Source organism: Mesoplodon mirus, assembly GCF_964341445.2.
Source record: "Mesoplodon mirus genome assembly, chromosome: 19".
Taxonomy (NCBI): Eukaryota; Metazoa; Chordata; class Mammalia; order Artiodactyla; family Ziphiidae; genus Mesoplodon; species Mesoplodon mirus.
Window position 1 is genome coordinate 48,016,795 of NC_138995.1, and position 22,964 is coordinate 48,039,758.

Below are 22,964 nucleotides of genomic sequence, written 5' to 3' on the forward strand. Positions count from 1 at the left end.
GATTATTGATTTTTTTAAATTTAATTTTATTTATTTTTTATACAGCAGGTTCTTATTAGTTATCTATTTTATACATATTAGTGTATATATGTCCATCTCAATCTCCCAATTCATCCCACCACCACCACCCTGCCTCCCCGCTCTCCCCCTTGGTGTCCATACTTTAGTTCTCTACATCTGTGTCTCTGTTTCTGCCTTGCAAACCAGTTCATCTGTACCATTTTTCTAGATTCCACATATTCCACATATATACCATATTTGTTTTTTTCTTTCTGACTTACTTCACTCTGAATGACATTCTCTCGGTCTGTCCACGTCTCTACAAATGACCCAGTTTCGTTCCTTTTTATGGCTGAGTAATATTCCTGTATATTGATTATTGATTTTTAAGAGTTACTTTATTATATGTTCCAAATATTTCTCCAGTTTCTCATTTGTTACTAATTTTATTTATGCTGTATTTTTATATCCAAAAGTTTCAAGTATTTACGTGCTCAACTCTATGAATTGTTTTCTTTGTCGTTTTTGATTTGGAAGTCAATTTTATGTAACCTCCGTGTGGCAGGTTTCTATCCTGTAGGGGAGCAACTTGCTAACCTCTGTGATAGCCTTGGGGCAGGGCTTGAGTGCTAATCAGGGAAATTTTTCTTACTGTCCTGTGTACTTGGGGAGCCTTACCTCCTGCTGGCCTTTGGCTCCTCTCTAGCCATGATAACCATTGGTATCTGCCTAGAACACAGGGGGTGGTTCAGCGGGGTGAGGGAGGGGTGCCTGTCTCTTTACACAATGGCTGCTTCCACTCCCAACACCCCAGCAAAAATGCTGGTCTGACCATAGAACACTGGTCAAAATTAGGAAATTAACATTGACACAATACATACTATTACCAATCTATAGGCTCAATCAGATTTTCTCCAGTTATCCCACTAATGTCCTTTTGCTGGTCCAGAATCCAATGCAGCATCCTGTGTTGCCTTTGGTTGTCATGTCTCCTTAGTCTCCTCCAAGCTGGGACAATTTCTTGGCTTTTCTTTGTCTTTCACGACCTTGACATTTTTGAAGAGTGCTGGTCAGTTGTTTCATAGAAAGTCCTTCAATTTGCATCTGTCTGAAATTTTCTCATGATTGGATTGAGGTTATTTATGCATTTATGCCTTTCTCAGTGCCTCATAACAGGGGTTCATGATGTCAATGTGTCTTAGTCCTGCTGATGTTAACTTTGATTACTTGGTGGTTATCTTCCAGGTTTCTGGTAGTATCTTCCAGGTTTCTGGAAGTTATTTTTCCCATTGTAATTAGTAAGTATCTTGTGAGAAGATACTTTGAGAATATATAGATATTTTGTTTCTCATTATACTTTCACCCATTGGTTTTAACATTAATTGATGATTCATGCCTGCAACAATTATACTGCTGTGCTTATCTAATGGTGACTTGCTGTTTCAGCCATTCTTTCTACATTTATTAATTGGGCTTTGTGGTAAGGAAAAGCTGTTTCTTCTCTGCCATTGATTTGTTTAATTATTTATATCAGTATAAAGTAATAGATATTTATTTTATTCTGTGAACTATAAGCTATTATTATTATTTATTTTGTTAATCAAATTGTACCAGATTTGGTTATTGGGAACTTCTTCAAATTAACACATATGTTCTTTTGATATACTCCTACCTTTTTTTTTTTTTTTTTTTTTTTTTAGCATTTCTTTACTTCCTGGCACCACAAGGTATACCAGATTCTTCTTGTCTTTTCCCTGCCCATCTCTGGAATCAACCACTTCTCCAATGAGCCCTAGTTCCTCTCATTAAAGAAAGATATTTAGAAACCATGATTTGGTCTCTAGGTAGGATCATTGCTACTGGGGTGTCATTGCTTTTAGGTCCTCTCAGTGGACAAATCTAGAGAACACATAGAGAGAACATATATATCCTCACACACACCTACACACACATCTGTATTTATTTATATATCTATCAATCTATGAATATACTACAAATCATGAATTCATTCTGATAGCCTCTGATTCCAATCCAACACCACAGGGCTCATTCTAGTGTTGCTCTTTTTTTATTTGTAATTCCTTTCTCCAAAGTGAGAAACCTGCTCTCATTATCCAAATGTATTTACTTAATTGATCAGTCCTAACATATACGTAAAATAGTTTCGGAATTGCTAACCAATACCCCTTTGAAAAACTTAGTAACTAGTGCATATCATCGGTGTACAGTTCTTTTTGTATTTCGCCTACCCAATCAAAATACTGTGTTCTGAAGCTACTCAGCTTAGTTCCTTTCTTTCTTTCTTTCTCTCTTTTTTTAATATTAATTAATTTATTTGGCTGCACCAGTCTTTGTTGCCGCACACAGGTTCTTCATTGCCGCGTGTGGGATCTTTAGTTGAGGCATGTGGGATCTTAGTTGAAGTATGCACGTGGGATCTAGTTCCCTGATCAGGGATCAAACCCGGACCCCCCGCATTGGGAGCATGGAGTCTTAACCACTGGACCACCAAGGAAGTCCCTTTGCCACAGTGTGGTTGTGTTGTTCATTTGTAGTACAGTTAGGTTATTGGTTCCTGTTTGTACAACATTTCATTTTGGGTTCCTCCCACATCCTGGTTAGTGTTAACTATTTGTTTCTGGGGTTTGTGAAACCTCACCACAGTTCTCAGAGTCAGAGATATACACAAAGATATACTCACAGAGGTATCACTTGCTCCCTCATCCCTCCTACCCACTTCCCACTCTCCCATTCTTTCTATCTCAGTCCCATCCACCCCTCATAGGTAACCAATATCATTAGTTTCTGATTTATTTGTCCAGTGTTTCCTTTGCGTGACTGATCCCCTGCCAGTCTTGATGGTAAATGGACAAGAGCAGCGGCCAAAGCCTTAAAAGGACATGGAAATGAAGGGTGAAGTTTACCCCAACAGGTAAGTTTCTTAGACTAGGAGACATGCTGGCCAAGGCTGAGGGGACTCTAGAAGGGGGACTGATAAATTTGATACAATATCAAATAAAGTCCATACTTTATTTGTATTTCCTTAGTTTTTACCCAATGTCCTTTTTCTGTTCTAGGATCCCACCCAGGATACCACATTACATTTTGTTGTCATGTCCCCTTAGGATTCTCCAGACTTCCTCTGACTTTCCTTGTGTTTGATGACCTTGACAGTTATGAGGTGTGCTGGTCAGATAATACTTTGTAGAATGCCCTTCTATTGGAATTTGTGTGGTGTTTTTCTCATAGTTAGACTACCATGAGTTCTTGGGAGGTCAAGTGCCATTTTCATCTCATTATAGCAACATGGCTTATGTCTAATTGATGTTGACCTTGCTCAGCTGGTTGAGGTAGTGTTTGTCAGGTTTCTCCGCTATAAAGTTTCTCTTTATTTTTCCCTTTCATGCTCTGCTCTTCAGAAGGAAGTCACTATGTGCAGCCCATACATAAGGAGTGAAGAATTATTCTCCCCCATCTGAGGGCAGAGCATCTACATAAATTATTTGGAATTCTTCTGCATGGGAGACTCATCTCTTCTCCAACATTTATTTATTTACATCAACATGGACTCTTGGGTATTTCTTTTATACTCTGGGTTATAATTCAATACTACGTTAGTTGTTTTCCACTCAAATTGGTATTAAGACTCTTTGGGCATTAGGGGCTCTTCCATTTTCTTCCTGTTCCCCTTTGACATGCTATTTTGGACTGAATGTTTGTGTCTTACCCTTCCCCTGCCACATTCATATGTTGAACCCCTAATCCCAAACATGTTGGTGTTTATAGAGGTGGGCATTTGGGCAGTAATTAGGGTTAGAAGAGCTCATGAGGACCCTCTTATAATGGGATTAGTGCCTTTATAAGAAGAAACACTGGAGAGCATGTTTCTCTCTCTCCCAGCATCCACACAAAGATCACGTGAGCACACAGTGAGATGGTGGCTGCCTACATACCAAGAGAAGAGGCCTTGGAATAAAATCTACCTTGTTGGCACTTTGATCTTGGACTTGCCAGCCTCCAGAACTGCGAGAAAGAAATCTCTGTTGTTTAAGCCACCCAGTCTATGATGCTTTGTTATGGCAGCCTGAGCTAAGACACATAACCTCATTGTTTTGTTTTTTGAGTGTTCATTATTTCTGGCCTTGCAAGATGCTCCAGATTCATCTTGTGTATTTCCTGCGTCAATCCTAGAATCAGCCATTTCTCCAAGGAGCCCAGTTGCTATTACTGGAGAATGTTATTAGAATCCAAGAACAGAGTCCCAGGTAGCGAATTCTTTTTGGACGGACAGATTACTTTGTGCCTGCTATGTTCCAGGCACTATGTTAGCTTCTTTTCATGTCAGTTTACTTCATCCTCATAACAATTCTATGAGGAATTTACTGTTAACCCTCTCTACAGATGGGGAACAGAGGTTTAGCTAGGGAAATGCTAGCCAGCATCACCTTGTTCTGTCTCCAAAATCCATCACACTGCTATGATGGAGACTGGTATCACATATGTCACAAATAGACAAACCAAAAAACCCTCTGTTTATCTTCAGTTTTGTGCTTCATAGGCACTGGAATAACTTGCATTACAATCAATATGTAACAGGTAATCATTTCTTATTCAGTGGGGTGACGATATAAGAATAAGACCCTCCTAGGCCCACAACATGATATGGATTACCTCTCCTGATATGTACAGATGTCACGCCACTCTTATGAGCACAGATGCATGCAGCTCTCATGTGTGCAGACAGTCTGTGCCTAGCTTCATGTGCTCACAAGGTACACACCACAGTACACACCAATCCTTGTGTGTACAGATGACATGTACTACCCTTAAATGTACAGGTGACATGTCTTAACTCACAAAATAATGAAATCCGACATGTGAAAAAGTGCTTTATAATGGGCATTCACCCTATTTGCCACCCGTTCAAGTTTAAACTATGTCAGATTTTTCTCTTTCACGCATAGGACCTGCTCATGAAATTTGGGGATATCCTAAGACAACCGTTTAGCATCTTAGCTGTTATGATTCTAAATAGTGCTTCCAAAGGTAAAATTGGACGTTTAAGTTTTGCCCTCAAGGATGGAGAATCATATGATACAGGAAAGGACAGATCAGACAACCAGAGTGATTAAGGCTCTGTCAGAGTGACCGCGGTGTGAGCTGGTGTTTGAAGTGGATATTGATGGATTCGTCTGCTCAGCACTCCCTTTTCCTCTGGAAAGTGCCTCTGACATCCCATCCATAGCTGCCATGTTAGTACATCATGACCTGGTCCTGGCCATTTGATCATTCCAGGGAAGAGCACTTGATCCAGCTGGACCAACCCCAGAGTCCTTGCCTAGGACTTTTGTAACAGGAACTTAAAAGGTGAGTGGGCCTTTCTTTAGTGACCAAAGCTGTGAACACTGAGGCTGTTAGTGGCTGTGTGAAGAAAGAATAATGCCCTAAAATCTTTGACCAAATCCTTCTTTATGCTAAGCCTATTCGGGGATGGTTTTGTCACTTCCTATGAAAACAGCCCTAACCAATGCAGAATGATGGCCAATCACTGTCCTGTTATTGCTAATATACCAGAAAACATATCTACTGAGACTCGAACCTGTGACAGACATTATCTCAATTCTCAAAATGCTATATAGCTATAGTCCAGATCTTTCAAAGGTGGTAAATTTGGTATATTAATTTTTCAGAAATTTTCCAAATACACATTTGTGATACTTAAGTATTACCCTAAGTACTTAAGACACATTTAAGATAATACTTAAGTATGCATAGTAAACGTCTATTGATCTGGCTTTCAAACAGTAAGAGATTTCAAATTACTAAACTTTTTCTCCACTCTGCAGAAAGAAGTGAAATGATAAGATGTGGTAATTAAGGGAATTATTCTAAAAACGCCTTTTGAGATACCCTAACGAGTCAACATCACCTTCAATATTGTGAATATTTCAGTGCCTGAATCATCAAAGCAATATTAAGCACAGTACGACTTTGCTTTGAAGTGTATTTTAGTCTATTACAATTCTACGGATATAATTTGTTTATAATTCATGTATGAGCATCATGGTAATAACAGCTAATACTTTTGAGCTCCTACCATGTATCAGTAGGGCAGTGTTCTAGGGCCCTAACTTTTATCAACTCCTTAATCCTCACAACAATTCTATTGAATAGACACTGTTCTCCCCATTTGCAGATGACAGAGAGGTTAAGTAATTTGCCCGAAGTCGCACACCAGTAAGAGGTGAAGCTGTGAACAGAACAGCCTGACACTAGAGTCCATACCTGTTAGGTAACTAAGTAGATAACTGTAGTAGCTTTCAGGTAACTAGCCTATTCAATTAGCAGGAGATCCTACTTCTCATGTCCTTTGGAGGGGATTTTAATGTACTACTTCTTTACAAATTCTTTGGATTTGCAGACTATGTATCAGGTATCAGTGAGGCAGAGATCCATGCAGGAAATTTTTCTTTGATTATAGTGGCTTGTGTCCCTGTGACTTGCAAGAAACAACATGGTGGATCTCCTCAAACTAGAGACAGCTCCACCAGGCTCTCCTCATTTCCTTATGGTGAGAGCAAGTCTTTCAGAGGATTCCCATCTCTCTTAGGGTAAGAATCAGAACCCTTCTCAGGCCACAGGCCCTATCCATCTCATTGGTCTCCTCCGGGGCACTGTGCTTCAGCCAAAGAAAGGTGTTTCTCCCATCTCAAGACCTTTAGATAAGACAGTCCCTCTGACTTGAAGGCACATCCACTTCATCTGCACCACCTAGGCAAATCCTGCTCATCTTACAGTGTTTCCATAACCCACAGACCAGGTTTGATTCCCTTCTTATAATCTCTCGCAGCATCTTGTACTTCCTTCTTGTAATAGCTGCGAAAATGGTAATTAGAAAATTGTGTGGTTACTGAATGTCTGTCTCCCTGCCTCTAAATGTAAGCTCCATGTGGACAGGGACTGCTTGTCTTGTTTGTTGCTGATTCCCCACAGCTTAGCACATAGTTGGCACCAAATAAATATTTGTAAACTGAGAAGACAGAATTACCAGCTACCAGCTGAAGAGGAAATAAATATTCTAGTCTCCTTGGCATTGACTAATCCGCTGGGTGTGGAAGAAGGCCTGTCCAGACAGACACAGAGAATGCTGGAGCAGCTTGGCAGAGTGGTTAGCAAACCAGGTGATAAATGAACATATCTACATGTTTTTTTTTTCTATACAATTTTTAAAGTGATTAGGACATGGTGAGGATAAAATTATAATTTTGAGAGCAACAAAATCGAATCCAGTTTTAATAGTGCTAAAATCTTGATCAAAGAAATTTCAACTCAGAACACTAAGGGCCAAAGTGAAAGAAACGTACTGGTTTTGATGATATTGTGTCATTCTACCAAGTCTGCTTCTGTGGTATTCAGTGTTCACTTTTAGTTGCAGCCCTCTTAATTTTTATATCTTTATTTTTTTCGCAAATGTTTTATCACCTCTTTACTGATTCCTCGAAACCGTCTTATGCGGAGAGGTGGTGCCATGGCCTGGGTGATGAAGAAACCTTTCCTCTTTCAAAGACTCCAGTTTTTAGACGATAAGAATTGCTAAAAAGGAAGCAATCAAACCTGTCTGCCTGCACCCAGCGCGCTGCTTCCCAGTTGTAATTCGCTTTCAGATCCTCCTGTGAATCGTCTTAGATAAATAAGGCTGGTTTGCCGTCCATTTTTTTGAGTTCACGTCTCTCAATCTGTTCACCTGGAGGATAGCACAAGGGAATTGATCGTGGAAATTCATTTCTCCGTAACCACAGTCTGCACCAGTGACATCAACACTAATCCTACGTTGGGAAAATTTTGCACCCTTCGTCTTTCAACAAGTTTGCAGCTGCCTTCAGAGCCGTGAGGTCCAGGACTTCTCTCCAGGCACCCTCCGAGGGGCGCGGGCCGTCGGCGGTGAAGCGACCGTCGGGCGCCCCGCGTCCCGGGAGACGAGTCTGGTGGGCCGTTCCGGGAAAATGTCCCCGGCAGCGACTCCGAGGCGGGGCTCCCCGAGGACGTGGTGAAACCAAAACAGAAATCGATGGTTCAAAACATCACCTCAGCAAATTGTGTTTTCCAAAGACAGGTGTTGCCTTCACGAGGCTACGGTTCTCCAATGCCTCCAACTTTCACAGAACCTTTCTCGCAGCGGGTCGCCTACCGCTGGGGTGCCGCCCCGCGCGATAGGCCGGGGAACCCCGGTCGGTCGCTCGCGCCTCGCCCGCCCACCGCGCGGCGAGCTACGCCTCCGCCACGTGCCCGCCTCTCGCGGCCAGGCAGCTCGCGATTGGCTGGCTGCGCTGTCCGTCGCGGAGGGAGGGCGCGTCCCCCTCAAGCCGGCGCTCCCATTGGTTATGGCGGCGGCGGTCGCGGCCGGGCGCGCGGCCGCGGCGAGGAGGGGAGCCCGGTGGCGCTGGCGGCGGCGGCGGCGGCGGAACGGGCGGAGGCTGCCGGTTTCGTAACCGTCGCTCCTCCTCGCTGACTTGCGGGCCGCGAGGCCTGGGTCGGGCCGCGCCGTGCGGGGCCGCTGGGAGTGGAGGCCTCTTGGGGGCGGGCGGGCTGGAGGCGCAGGTAAGGAGGCCGCGGGCGGGCTGAGGGAGGAGGAGGAGGCCGCGGCGCCGCCGGCCGCTCGCGTGGGCGCGGCCCCGGCCCGAGGAGACCCGGCCCGGCCCTGGGCGGCCGGCTTACCGGGAAGGCCCCGCGCGGCCCGCGGCGCGGGCGGCGGCCCGGCGCGGCGTGTGATGCAACCTGCCGGCAACACCCGGCGGGGCCGCTGATCTCATCCTTGGCCCCGGCCCAGCGCCGCGGCGCCACCCGCAGACCCCCGCGCTCCCCCAGCGCCCCTGCTGCCGGCCCGGGACGGGATGCGAGCCGGGCTGTGCCCCCTCCAGAACCCGGCCCTCTGTTTGTGCAACGTGCAGTGTGACCAGCCAGGCTCGTATTGGCCCCTGGGGATAAAGGGTGTTCCCAGAATAGCAGAAGGTGGACGGTATCTTACTTCAGTGCCACCTGGGATATTTCCTGCGCCTGCAGAACTGCTCGGTGTCGGGTAATCGAGAATCCTTTTTAGAAGTTAGTCGAGTAGTCAGGGAAGGCGGTAGAGTTTTAAATATGTGACTTTACACAAATAATATTGTGCTTCCTTATGGAGCTGTACTTTGAATATCCTTCAGGTGACTGTTGAACACAGGTTGGATGAACGTGCAGCAACCACGAGTTGACTAGAACAGAGAAGGGCAAAAAATGAAGTGTTTCGTTAGCATGCTTGGAGGGAACACAGTAAGGAAAATTGCCAGCAGAGGTGTCTAGATGGAGAGGATGGAAATGCATGTTCGAGGGGAAGGAGGGTCTGTTCTTCCAAGTAAGCTCGTGTGTTTTTATTCTTCAGAAGGTTTAATTGCTGGGCTTTCCTCTGGTCTGAGGTTTGTGCTGTCATCTGGCGTCTTAAAATGTGTCCGTTTCAGGATGGTTTTAACCTTGGTGGGTTACACAAAAATGGGTAGTTCTCTCTCCCAGTGTACACTCACTCAGTTGAATTCTTATTGGAAGAGATTGTCCTTTGATTCAGATAGGATGTGGGACGCTCAAAGAAACTTTTGAAATAAAATAGTATAAAGGTTTGCTTTACTAAAAAATTCTGCATCTAAAAGCCCTTGACAGTTAAAAGTTAAAATCTGGTCAGCTGTTACTGCTTCAGTAGTATTTGGGATAAGCTATTAAAGCTGAACCACTGTTTTGGAAAAACTTAGTGTAAACAAGGCTAAATAATTACAGGATGCTAGTGAGCTGAAGAATATTTCAGTTCGAGTCCTGCTTCTGGTGGGCACACTTGGCGGATTCAGTCATTTTAATACCCCCCTGAAAAACATAGGTGGAAGCAAAACTTAATATTTTTTCCCCCAGAATATCCTCTAAATTCTCAAGGTCACATCATGACTGTCAGCAAGGTTGTCTGATCTTGGACAGGTGGTTTCATCCCTTGGGATTTAAACAGCACCTGTTGAGTCCTAGGTAAAGATAAATAGGACCTCATGGGGCTGAATTTGGTCTTACGGCCTAAGATTGTCTCACCTGATCACAGAAATGGTAAACGCAGGTAGCCACAATTCCAGGTTTATTGTGTATTCTTAGGAGGGGGTGCTTCCATGGGCTCTTATACTGGTAGGTACATTGGTCTCCTGTCTTTTTGGCTTTCCAGACCTATCAGTTAAAAAAGAAAAAGAAAAAAGAATTGAGCATGACTCCCTAATAGATGTATATTTATAAACAATGTGTGTGTATTAGTTTGTGTGTGTTGTTAATGGCACTAAAAGTAGAGTAAAAAGATGACATTAAAAAAGACAAAAGAGCATACATTTTCTTCTCATACTCCAGTAGACCACTTATGTACTCCCTGAAGGGATGTACCCTCCTTCATGGACCCCTGCTTTGGGTCATGAAACCAGTAGTGGCAGATAAATAGAAATCCTGCTCATTTGGGTGTTTGTTAACTTTGCTTACCTTCACTTCACTTGTAGTACAGAGTTGTCAGACCCTGGCAACATATGTCTAAGAACTTGAGGTTATGGGAAACATAATTGGGCAAAGTGGAAAATAAAGGTTCTCTACGAAGCAAAGACCAGACAAGAATGATGTTCACTGTATAGGCTGGGGACTAGAAGTAGTAAATGTTTTTATTTTCCTGTATACCATTAAGAAAGACCAAGAACTTTAGGTGGTAAGACCATAATATCTTAGTAACAGTCTTGATTTAATTATGGTTGTTATATAAGAGATTTTAATGCTAGAGAAATCTCATTTTTATGTAAGACATTTGTAAAAATAAGTGTTTTCTCTTAGCCTTTTGAGGCTGTATTCAACAAATATTTCTTGAGCACCACCGCTAGATGCTGGGCATATGGTGATAAAGACAGAGTTCTGTCTCTAGTTTAGTCTACAGGGAGGCACACTATCGAGCTGGCATTGACCAAGAAACTGGGGGAACAAATTGGACAGAAGCACAAAGAAAAGATAACGTGCAGACAGGTGCCCCTGAGAGATGATGTCAGCCTGAGGTAATTCTGTGGCATTGGGATGGAGACGGATAGTAGAGGTGAGGTGTTTTGAGGGGGTGGGGGTGGGTAGAATTGTCAGATGCCAATGATTTGAACAGATTTGGAATAAGGGACAAACATCTGAATATTTTGGAGTGTAGACCTTGGTTGAGGAAATTGGAGTTAAAAATTTATTTGAGGGGCAGGGGAGGAGTATCTGGTTGTACACATGTGAAGAAAATGACAAGAGGGTTAGGAGAATCCTTGAGAGGTTTATTTTCCCAAGTGAAACTGGAGAAAATTTTGATTTTGTTTTACTCATGTTAACGTTTTGAGTTGTCACTGTGTCACTGATTTGAATGAACATTACTTGAATTAAGGAATTTGAATTTAAAAAATGTTACCCACTCAGTCCACCTTTCTTAAGGTCCATGGTTGATTTGTAGCAGTGGCTCTCAAACTTCAGTGTCATCAGAATCACTTGGAGGTCCTGTTAAAACAAGATCGCCCAGCCTTATTCCTAGAGCTCCTGATTCCTAGGTCTGGGGCAGCCCGAGAATTCACATTTCTAACAAGGTGATGCTGCTGCTGCCGGTTCAGGGACCACACTTTGAGAACCACTGCTTTTCAGTTTTTCTCCTGCTTCCTGCTTGAATGATTCACAACAAGGAAACAAGGTGCCACTCTGCTTCCTATAGACTGAACTTTGGAATAGTATTTGTCCACATAGGAGCCAGACTTTCATTTAGGGTTGAATATCCAGATTTGAAATAAACTTTTTTGTGCATTGTAGGTGCTCAATAAATGTTTGTGGAAGAAACAAAAGCACAGATAACTGTGTAAACTAAAATATGTAACTTGTAGGGGCAGCTGTTTTGCTCAGTGTAAAAAACAAAATTGATAATAGGTTTGGAGTTAAGTCGTAGACCACTTAGCTCTGACCCCCTTTCCTTAGTGGATAGCTCTTCACTTTAAGAGCTACTTTCTTGGCTTGTCTTCGGTTGGAGGACTTAAAAAAACAAAAAAAAATTGGAGTTCTTTTTATTATCTCCAAGTTTCCTTTTCCTACATTTTTACCAGTTTGATGATTACTCTTTGTTTTACAAGCCGAAGGACTCATTTTCAAAACCTTGCCTACTACGTTCAGCCTGCTACCTTGAGTCAGACTGACGTAAAAGAGCCCTTCCCTGTTCCGGTATCTTTGAGAACAGAAATGGGCATGAACATCACTAAATTTGGAGGCTATAATAAGAGCTTTTGGTGACTGAAGTTCGTGGTATATTGTCAAAGTCAGAAGGCATTTTACCATTTTACGTCCCTCATTTGCAGATGGGGAAATCGAGGCTCACAGAGGGAAGGGGTATGTCCAGAGTGAAACGGGGAAAGTCAGAGCCAAGATGAGAACTGACTTGGTTCCTGGTTTGTACTTCTGTGGATCATTGTTATCTCTGAGTTTATTAGAGAGTAGCTTTAAAGACTAAAAACCTAGTTGACATATAAAACATAAAAAAGAAGATAAATAAGATGAACATAATCATGATTGTTGAGACACTCCCAGGAGACGCGTTAAACAAGTTCATAAAAATTGAGTAGGGCTTCCCTGGTGGCGCAGTGGTTGAGAGTCCGCCTGCCGATGCAGGGGATGCGGGTTCGTGCCCTGGTCCGGGAGGATCCCGTGTGCTGCAGAGCGGCTGGGCCTGTGAGCCACGGCCACTGAGCCTGCGCGTCCGGAGCCTGTGCTCCGCAGCGGGAGAGGCCACAGCAGTGAGAGGCCCGCGTACCGCAAAAAAAAAGAAAAAAACATTGAGTAAACACTTTTCACTTCACACCAAATAGATAAGCAATGGTATAGATGGCCTTTAACACTATTAGTGGTAAGTGTAGCACAATATACTGAACTGCCACTGTTTAACTGGAAGAAAAAATAGGGGACATGTGAAATATCCATTACTGAAGATAGACTTGGAGTAGATACCCATCATGGTTTGGAAGGAAGCTTTTGGTGTTTCCTTAGCACTGAGGTGAGAACAGATGACCGGCTAGCTCAGGGCTGCCTGTGTGGCTTGAAAAACAATGGAAAGTAATGATATATGGCCTTTTTAAAAGCAAAGATTTTTAAAAAGCAGACCAGTAAATGGTGTTTATACAGAAATGCCTGGCTAAAGGTTTGGGTGAAGCTACTGGCGCTTACTAACTGAGCTTTTCTTAAGAACTGTAAGGTGTACTCATTTGAGGCAGCTCATAATTCTGGCCGCAGGTTTTTTTCCACTGATGCAGTTTTAGCAGTTTTGTGAAAAGAGAACGGGATAGTTTTATGGTTCCTAGCGCTGCTTTCTCAGTTTCCAAGAGTGCTGTGACTTCTTGGTGGGCACGGTTCACTCAGCTGAGTCAGTTTGTCTTGAAGTGGCGTCATGATGGTAGAATAGGTCTGCTTTTGACACAGCTTGAGGCAGTTGTAGCGAACTGGTTGAATCCATAGTAATCCAAACATGACTAGTTCTGAAACTGTGACTTCATTTCTATGGGCCGCACTGCTGCAGTATTTCAGAACTGGCGTTTCCTCTGTGCTCCTTGAGCAATGTCAAGTGGGTGCAGGCACCGCAGCTGCTCTGGCTCTTGGTCCAGCCTGAGTCCCAGTGCTTGCACCTCCTTGGATGCATCATCAGGGCTTTTGTTTCTTTCCTTGCGGTTTTAGGCTGACTGTGTTTAGATGTGTTTACTAATTATGTCGAGAATTAAAAAAACACTGTTAGAAGCATGATGGGATGGGGAAGCAAATTGGGTATCTCAGAGCTCCTAAATCTGTGATCCAAGAAACTAACTTAAAAAAACTCTGTAAACTACTCTCATTTGAGGTCATTAAAAAAAATAAAAACAAGCAAAAAACACCTTTTCAAAATATCCTATAAAGATTCTTACGCTCCAGGAGAGAAGTCACGTCCTTGATGACTCAGTCTCTGCATATTAGAGTAAGGACCATGCAGAGATCGCAGTGCAGTGCTTCCCGATGGGCACTGGAGACTGGGCTGGGCGCTCTGCCCCAGCCTTCTCTTCTGACTTGAGCCGACAGTTGAAACTTGTTCCCTCTTTTATTGCAGGTGTCTCTCCTATCATAATGGAGCTCATTGTGTTTAAACCAAACACGGCACGTTTCTCTCTTGCCGATTGCCAAGTGCTCTTGGTTCATATGTGCTACCTAACTAGTGGTATTCGTTTGTTTTTCCTCCCATTTTTGATAACAAGCACAGATGGGCAGTACCCTCAGGGGTTCAGATGGGTTGAATTTGGCCGTATGGTGCGTCTGTATTAACTTACCTCTAAATTACATGACTTAGACTTCTGAAACATTGGAGCAGTTGGCAGTTGTCATAGACTTTTCTCAGCATAATCAATTAATATTGGCCTGCTATTAGGTACATGCAAGTTTAATCTTATTTGATCTTGTCATTTCAAATATTTTAATGCAATTTATTTTTTAACTAGGTACATGTGAAGATTTCTTGGCAGATCAAACCATTGATCACCTTGTCCTCATTTCTACTTGTTCTGTGTTGACAAGGGAGCGTGCCCAAATGAGCAAGGTATCACAGCAGAACACTACCCCGGGCGTGAATGGAATAAGTGTCATTCATACTCAGGCTCATGCCAGTGGCTTACAGCAGGTTCCTCAGCTGGTGCCCGCCGGCCCTGGGGGCGGAGGCAAAGCTGTGCCTCCAAGCAAGCAGAGCAAAAAGAGTTTGCCCATGGATCGCAACAGTGACGAGTATCGTCAGCGCAGAGAGAGGAACAACATGGCGGTGAAAAAGAGCCGGTTGAAAAGCAAGCAGAAAGCGCAGGATACGCTGCAGAGAGTGAATCAGCTCAAGGAAGAGAATGAACGGTTGGAAGCAAAAATTAAATTGCTGACTAAGGAATTAAGTGTACTGAAAGATTTATTTCTTGAGCATGCACACAACCTCGCAGATAATGTGCAACCCAGTAGCACTGAAAATACGACAGATTCTGATAATGCAGGACAGTAGACCTCACCCCTTTCAAACGTCACAACTTGTGGCTTGAACGTTAAAGGTGTGACTACCTACACTACTTGTATCAGCGGCTGAGTCTCCATTATTCAACGATCCATTGAAGGTTGTTTTCTAGAATCAGCACTGAAGAGTTGATTAGCTAAAAATGTTAGCCACATAATTTGAATATCTGGTTTTAAATGATAAGGATTTTTGTGGGGATAAAAAACAGTTTTAAAGGTATATGGTAAAAATAGAAAAAAATGCCCTGGAGCTTGATGTTCTTAATAAATCCTGACTTCCCAAGAAATGTTTCTTTTCCAGGTTGACAAAAGGAATGGGGAACTGGCAAGTCATGCAGAAGGGTCTTGGTTTTAATGGATATGGTTAATTGGATGAAAGAAAGTTGAATGCCATCTCTGTTTATCTATGTGTGACTTTCTTCTAAATTATGTATTAAAAATGCTTAGAGCTATAGAAACCAATCACTTTATAATTTGGAGTGATTTTATGTATAGCATAAACCTTGTTTTAGCATAATTAGTACCATTTTCCCCAGCAAGTACAAATTTTTGAATAGTGATGTCAGGTTAAGTAAAGAAACTCCATTGCATTTTAAAGGCAGTGTGCAGCCATCTGGCTTAAAAATATAAATAGCATTTAGGAAGCAAATAGGTTTTTTAAAAGTAAAAGCAAAGCATTTGGGATACCTTTGGGTTATTGCATTGGCATTATTTTGTTAAAATTAAAAAAACAACTCAGTGGTTTAGAGAAACTTATGTACCAAAATTTTAGTTTCTGCAGATGCTAGTAAAGTAAGCATTTTTTTAAAAAAACATACCATTTGGACAGCCAAGTTAGTAAACAAAACGTTTTAACAGTTTATGGCCACACAAGTCACTGATTAGGATCTTGAATATTAATTTCAGCAGGTAGTTTCTCCTGTGTTCAAATACACTGCAGTGGGGCTGTGGTTTTTAAAAGCAAAAATTTCTTGTGAACGATCACTTGGTATTTGATCTTAAACAACTGATTATTAGAAAAATACATCATCAACTCCATGCCATTTCCCAAAATAATAGTCTAAGAAAACTTGAAAGTGTAAGGTTTAACCTTTAATTTATTTCACTTAAACACATCGTTTTAATATTGTTTTTGCGACATTTTCTAGTTAGTGGGCTGTTCTTCCAGACTTTTGTACCACTTTTTATTCATTTGTATGCATTTATGTCCCATAAATTATTTTAGCAAGAAAATACTGATAAAACTCAGGATATTGACATTTTTGTTAAGACTAAAAAGTGGCAGTCACTGAAGATGGAAATCTCTAGGGTCTGGCTTATATAAGTGTTGGTAGTTTTGATTGTCCTTGTTGACTTTTTTTTTTTTTATTTTTTAAAGAACAATTCTAGCTCAAATTTGTGTTTTTCTCTTTTTTTGGTTTTTGTCTTTGGGTGACCTAGGCTGGTGAGAAGAGACTGAGTCACATCAGATTAAAAAGTTACCAGGTATCTTATTTGAACATGGTCATTTTGGGCCACATTGTTGTTTCATACTAGGACCTGGGACAGTGTAACCAGGATGTAACTCAAGTTGCACCCTTGGGTTGGTGGAAGAGTGCCGTCTGTGCCCTTCTGGGCGGAAGAAGACATCACAGTGCCCTGCAACTCAGCAAAGCCATTATTAAAGGCCAAGAGTCCCTTCCGCATGTGACAAGAGCCCTGTATTGTTCCACGAGAGTGACTGTCCCAGGATGGTTAACTCCCTATAGATCCAGGAGACAGGATAGGGCTTCCTATTAGGGTCCAACATCGGTTTACTGTGGTTGGAGTATGGATCTACTTGCAGGTTGATAGATGTCTGAAACAACTAACTAGGAGATACCCACAGAATCCTACTGAATCTTTAATAGCACCTCACTGGAGATGCAGTTAGGTCACTTGAATCTTTAAGCACCTAGAAGAGGTGCTACAGACATTTTTAATCTTACTTACTAAACAATATCTCTCAGAAATGGTTGTCCTCATGGAATTTCTTGTTACCAATTATATGAATTGACTTAACTATCTTGGAAAAGAAGCTTTAGGGAAATCATCAGGTATGTACTCAATTATTTCAAATAAGAAAATAAGATTGTACCTTTTGGAAAAATTCAAGCTTTCCTTTTACCTATGCAAATCAAAACTAGCACCAGCAGTCATGCGTAGAACAGAAATGTTAACCATTGTCTTGACTGTCTCACTGAAGTGTTTGGGACTGAAAGTTTTTAGTTCGATAGATGTATCAGTATAGAATGGAGGGAAACCAAGTATGGGGAATGGGTAAGTTTGGGAACTGTATAGGACTTCTGTAACTTTTGTCCTGTAGGTTACGTATGAACCATTAGGATATGATCTGCCTTTGCTGGCAGGTCTAGTGATTTAGGAATTAGGCTTTAGTATAAATCTCTAGCTGCATGTGCGTCTTCCGGGATGGGTGTTTTCTGACAGGTCTTGGCTGCAGGTGGTGCGATCCGGCAGTTCTTCCTGCTGTCTGGCCCCTTTTAGTTACTGGGATGTGAGCTCAGAGACTTTGGACATTCTTACCAAGAAGCAGTAAGATTTTAAAATGTGACCAGATGTTTGAAATTCAGGTCACGAGCGTGAAATTCTCAAATTTACATAAATAAGTAGAAGTATGTACAATTTAATGTTTGGTGTTCCAACAAAGGAAATCGTAGCAGCTTTTGATGTTTCTTAATCCCCCTTAGAGGGCTTGAAGCTTTGTACCTGAACAACCCAGTTAAAACACTTGAGTGTTTTTGATGCCTTAGAAATAGGAAAAAATTTTTTGTTTGACAAAAGCTAGGAAGGAAGGAAGTCCGTCCTATAGCTGTTAGATCTGCCTCTCAGGAAGAAGTACCTAACTTGTTCTTTTTGTTCCTGGCTTTCCTCAGTTTGTGAGATTACTCTATTTTTTTAAATATAATTTTATTTCTTTCAGTGAATTTGAAATAAAAAAAAAACTTTGGAATAATGACTGTATTTCATTGTGGGTTTCTTTATGTAGATACCAAGAATGTAGTGCAAATGTTGACCAGCTCTGAGGAGCAGGCAGATTCCCTGCTGCCTTTCTGTTCCCAGCCCAGGGCGGGGGTGAGGTGGGCGTGGGGGCAGGCAGAGGCGCTGTTGTCCCAAGTCTAGACTTCCCTTAATGATAGGAACCTAGTTTTCTCTGAATTTAGAGTGCCTTTCAGTAATATTCTTTGTCCCCTAGTCTAATGTAGAAATGTATGCCAGAATAGAGGAAGCAATAACTCGCATTCTGCTTAGACAGCTGACGTCTCAAGAGTGTGGTCTCCACCTACAGAGTGGTAGGAAATAAGTTCTGAGGCTTTGAGGTTGACGGAATGTCAAAGTAAGGCCTTTCCCCTAACAGTACAGTTTATAGTATGCCCGTCGTCTTCGTTTACACAATGCCATAGGGTGTCTGTCGAAATGAATTCATACATAAGAGTCCGAGAAGCTGATTTGAGTGTTTCAAGGGAAAGTGCCATAGATACTTGCCTTCTATGATCCTTCAGTTACTTTCATGTCTTGGGAAATAGATTTCTATTTATTGCATCTTGGTGAAAATTGTAGTACAGTAATTATTTCTGTGGGTAATACGTCCCATTTCATTTTTATGAATTAGTTGTAATTTAGAATCCAGTAACTTGTCAGGGAATTTTATATCGACAGATTATGAGGGTGCCAGCTCTTTTTCAGTAAAAACACTTTAGACCTACTGCTCTTTGGCTGCATGTGAGTATCTGAAGAGTTCATATGCATTTTACACGTACTCGCAGGAGAGCAGCAGTCCTGAATATCCTTTGACTGCAACATCCCACTCCTCCCAGAGCTGTAGACCTGAAGGTTGTGCAGGGGTGTCCAGAGAACTGGGCTCGAGGCTGTCACACATCACACTTTTCTGCAGCCCAGTTACCCGAGTCTTGTTTCCTCTGAAGCAGCTGTTGGAGCCAGGTGCCTTTGTACATCACCACCTTTCAGTTCTGCCTCCTGAATGAATCTTGTGACATGTGCTTCACCTCCCCTTCCCCACCTTCTGCAGAGCCATCACCCTCTTCTCTTTTGCCTGGCTTCTGTCTCCCTGGACCATTGCACGCTCTCCAGAACCTTCATGGTTCCCCAGTGCACTCCGGGCGAGACCCAGTCTCCGTGGGATGGGCTGCCTTCATTCCCCTCCACTCTCCCGCATCACTTTGCTTTGGCTGCAGGGCTTTTCTCAGCACTTTTTAGCCCAGGGCCGGCTGCCTTAGGACAGCTCCTTAGGTCTGGAATTCTTCATCTCCTCTTGCTTTTTCACTTCCCTCCCTTCCCGTCTCAGCCCCCCTGGCTTTCTAGATAAGGTCAATCCTGTTTCTTTCCCTCTTGGCACATTCTAATGTTTGAGATGATCTATTTGTGCATGTTTGTTTAAGGGGAAGCCTCTCAGGAGACTGGGCTCTGAGAGCAGGGGTCATGGCTTTGTGCCACATAGGCACATAGCAGATGCTCATTTCTTGAATGAATACCTAGATCTTTCCTGGTTTTGGAAAAGCTTTTGGCACTGTATGGCTTTCTGGAAGGGTCTCTAATATATTTCTGAAGCTGGACAAATTTCTGCAGAAGTTGGAGACTTAGGAATTGGACCATTCTCTAGAACATGGGGCAGAGTAGGTGGCTACTGCAGTCCCCTGAGACCTGCACCTGCAAAGAATGCCTTTGACTCGCCTACCTGGGCTCAAGCAGCCAGTTCTGTCCCCAGTGTCCCTCTTGGACAAAGAGCATTTAGTTCTTGAGATTTCTCCTTGTTCTTTCCTAATGACTTGTTTGATAATCAGAGCAAACATTTATGTGAAATGGGCAGTTTTGGTATAAAACGTCTAAAGGAGAGGAAGGAGAAAGATGTGTATGTTTTTTAGTTAACACAGCTAAACTAAACTGTCCACTTAGAGTTCCAACCTAACTTTATAACCTTAACTGGTTTTATCCTGGGGGTGGGGGAACCTGAAACCCTGCGCACTACAGCATGGCTCGCAGATACAGCCGGGGGAGAGAACGATTTGGCAAACTCAAACTCCTGACCCTCAGAAAGACGATCATTACTCAAACTGCTTAATACCACAGATAACTTAGGGAATATATCTGCGCACCAGGAGGAAACCTTAAAAAATGGTTTGTAAATCTAAGAAGAAAAAGATAAATGATGATTTGAAACTAATGCTGCTTTATTTTAATGTGGCCACATCACAAGCACTTTTGTGTTACTGCCATAGGAAGAAATCAATTTACTCAACTCTTCAGTGACTTCAGCGGTCTCTGGCTTGGGCTACAGAGTTTCCCCACCCTGTTAAGGTTTCATCTCTGACGTCCGTCCTTCTCACCTGTCCTTCACCTTGGCTCGGATGAGAGCCAAGGATGAGAGAACCCCAGAATGGTGTGCAGAATTCTCGAAGCCCGCTGCAGGGGTGGGGGCGGTTCTCTGGGACCGTGGGAGAGGTGGGCAGGCAGAGGAAGGCCAGGTGTCCTGCCACTGGCAGGGACTGGGCCCAGGTGGCCTGGGATGGCTCCACAGCCTCAGGGTGGAGTTCGGCCAGTGGGCTTCCACCTAGGGGAGACAAATGGACTTGGCAGACGTGGAAGGAACCAGAAAGCTCACCTTTGCCATGGTGCTGCCTTAGGCGGCAGTGTCTCTCAAACAGATGCTGGCTTTGCAAGCCTGTCCCGCATGAGAAGGAAATCACAGACGAGGAATCTGCGAGTCTCATGTTGTCTGTCGATAACTGTACCTTAAGGGCTGCGTAATTATGCCCCCCTTCGGAAATCCAGCTTTGAGGCAGTAACCGTACCAAAGAGGCTTCCTACTCTACAGCCCTCTTCACGTGGGCAGAGGCCCAGCCCCACCTATGCCCAGACTCCCGGGTCTCTGCAGGGCCAGTTTCCAGGTCTAACCCTGCAGTGCTCACCTGCAAAGGGACAAATAGAGAGGGAGCGGGGCACAAAGGTCCATTTTAGGAAATCTTTTATTGCAAATTCCATTCTGTGTACTGATTTTGAGAGAAAACGTGAGAAAGGCATCTTTCCTGAGCAGCATACACATGACGGCAAGATACACATTTAGTTGCTAGTGAAGAACAGGATTATTCAAAATAACGGGATAATTGAAAATGAGCATTTTAAAAGCCGCTGTCACTGTCGTTCAAGCAAAGTAAGTAAAAACAGATTAAGGGTGTGATCCCACAGAAGGTTAATAAAAAAGTTTCTCCCTGGGAAACAGCATATTTGGTGTGATCAAACGCTGATGCCGCATGTGATTTCTGAGCACCGCTGGGGGCCAACCGCCAGGCCGCCGTCCATGAAGTGAGCTTGCCCGTGGCTCTACTTTGGGCCAGAGAAGGGAGCAAAGGCCTTGTCACGGCCTGCCATGCATTCTTCAACCTCCTCCACTGTGCGGGGCACACAGGTCAGCAGCTCCACGCCACTGTCCGTCACCACGACGTCATCCTCGATCCGGACCTGGTCAGAATGACGGACGCTCGTTATTTCTGAGCTGGCCTCACACGCTAAGTTTGAGGGTCGGGCCCGACGGCTCCAGGCTGACCCCCGCCGAGTGGTAAGAGCCCTTTCTGAGGAGTGGTCAGTACTGCCGGGGGCAGGGGGCTGGCCTCAAGGCCTCTGTGGGCAGCTGCTGGGAAGAAGGCGCCTCCCACAGGGACCTGCTCGTGCCACCTGCCCACCCTGGCCTTGCCCCTTGCCCGGTGGCTGGGAGCCCCTGGAGTGGGCAGGGGTTTTGTAGGAATCTGAGTCGCTTGTGTTGAGGGCTGAGGCTCCTGTCTGGTGACAGACCATGAGAAAGGGCAGGCCAGGTCCCTCTCCAGTGAGGAAGTCAAGACTGTGTGCCTCCTGTCCTGGAGGACAAAGAGGTGACACGCAGCAAGGGAGCAAGGACGCGGGGCCCACCAGCACTCACCCCGCCAAAACCACGGAAGCGTTGCAGAACCTCGCGGTTAAAGAAGCAGGCACGGGCCGGGTCAGCCAGGGCCTCGTCCAGGAGGTGGTCAATGAAGTAGATGCCGGGCTCCACAGTGAGCACCATGCCCGGCTCCAGGCGCCGAGCGGTGCGCAGGTGCCGCAGGCCAGGCTCGTCCATCCGGTCCACGCCCTGGGGGAGAGGACGGTGAGGGGGATCCAGGAGGGCGCAGCCCCAGCCCAGGGCCACCGCATCGGTGGGAGGAAGATGGAAACAGGTGAGCGTGCGGGGCACCCGCCCCTGCCCGTGCAGGCGTCCACACGTGGGGCCTGGCTCGGGCCCCATGGGTCCCCCTGGAGCTGCAGGAGGCTCTATGACCATGGGGGTCTCCAGCCCAGACTCAGCCTTGCTGTGTTGTACATGGCACTCCAGATAAAACCCTCCGCCCTCTGCACGCTCCCCTAGACTTCTCACGTCCCTGCCCCTGCTTCTCCTCAGAACCGTGCCCCGTGGACGCCCGTGCGCACACACCCAGGACAAGCTGCCCCTGCTGGCCCATGGGGCTGGCTGGGGGTCCGGCTGCCTCAACCAGGCCCTCTCCCCGCGAGAGGAACAGTAGAAGCCAAACTTGTGAAGCTTTTAAGAAGGCTTGTGGGGCCTCCCAGGCTGCACGCTTTCTTCTAGGCAGCTCAAGTGGAAACCGGCCCCAGAAGTGCTGGACCTGGTATCCCCCACAAGCCAAGCCCTAGGTTTTCCACGTGGCCTTCCAGGAGGAGGGACAGGTGCTGTCGGCAGGACGGGCCATCAGTACGAGCCCTGGCTCGTGTGTGCACAAACGCACGCTCACCCCGTGTGCATGGCCTGGGGGTGTGTGCCCCAAGAAGCGCACGTGGGTGGCTCCACACCA

General features: G+C 44.4%; 2 protein-coding genes across 4 annotated transcripts in view; one reads left to right on the plus strand and one right to left on the minus strand.

Annotated features, from left to right (window-relative positions):
* The first annotated feature begins 5,767 nt into the window (after nucleotides 1-5,767).
* On the plus strand, nucleotides 5,768-18,082 carry CEBPG (CCAAT enhancer binding protein gamma). Of its 3 annotated transcripts, XM_082608285.1 has the most exons (4): nucleotides 5,768-8,598; nucleotides 9,201-9,388; nucleotides 14,159-14,241; nucleotides 14,544-18,082. In XM_082608285.1, exon 4 carries the CDS (start codon nucleotides 14,633-14,635, stop codon nucleotides 15,080-15,082), a length of 450 nt encoding a protein of 149 aa, XP_082464411.1. In that variant the 5' UTR covers nucleotides 5,768-8,598; nucleotides 9,201-9,388; nucleotides 14,159-14,241; nucleotides 14,544-14,632; the 3' UTR covers nucleotides 15,083-18,082. The 3 variants fall into 3 exon arrangements, with proteins under 3 accessions (XP_082464411.1, XP_082464409.1, XP_082464410.1); XM_082608283.1 differs by lacking the exon at nucleotides 14,159-14,241; XM_082608284.1 differs by lacking the exons at nucleotides 9,201-9,388; nucleotides 14,159-14,241.
* A 3,010-nt stretch (nucleotides 18,083-21,092) lies between these two features.
* PEPD (peptidase D) overlaps nucleotides 21,093-22,964 on the minus strand; it is a 117,381-nt gene continuing 115,509 nt past the window's right edge. Inside the window, exons 14-15 of the mRNA XM_082605987.1 lie at nucleotides 22,058-22,249; nucleotides 21,093-21,603 (exon numbers count right to left, since the gene is read on the minus strand). Of these exons, the coding sequence (XP_082462113.1) occupies nucleotides 21,466-21,603; nucleotides 22,058-22,249 (330 nt within the window). The 3' untranslated portion in view covers nucleotides 21,093-21,465. The remainder of the gene's footprint in view (nucleotides 21,604-22,057; nucleotides 22,250-22,964) is intronic.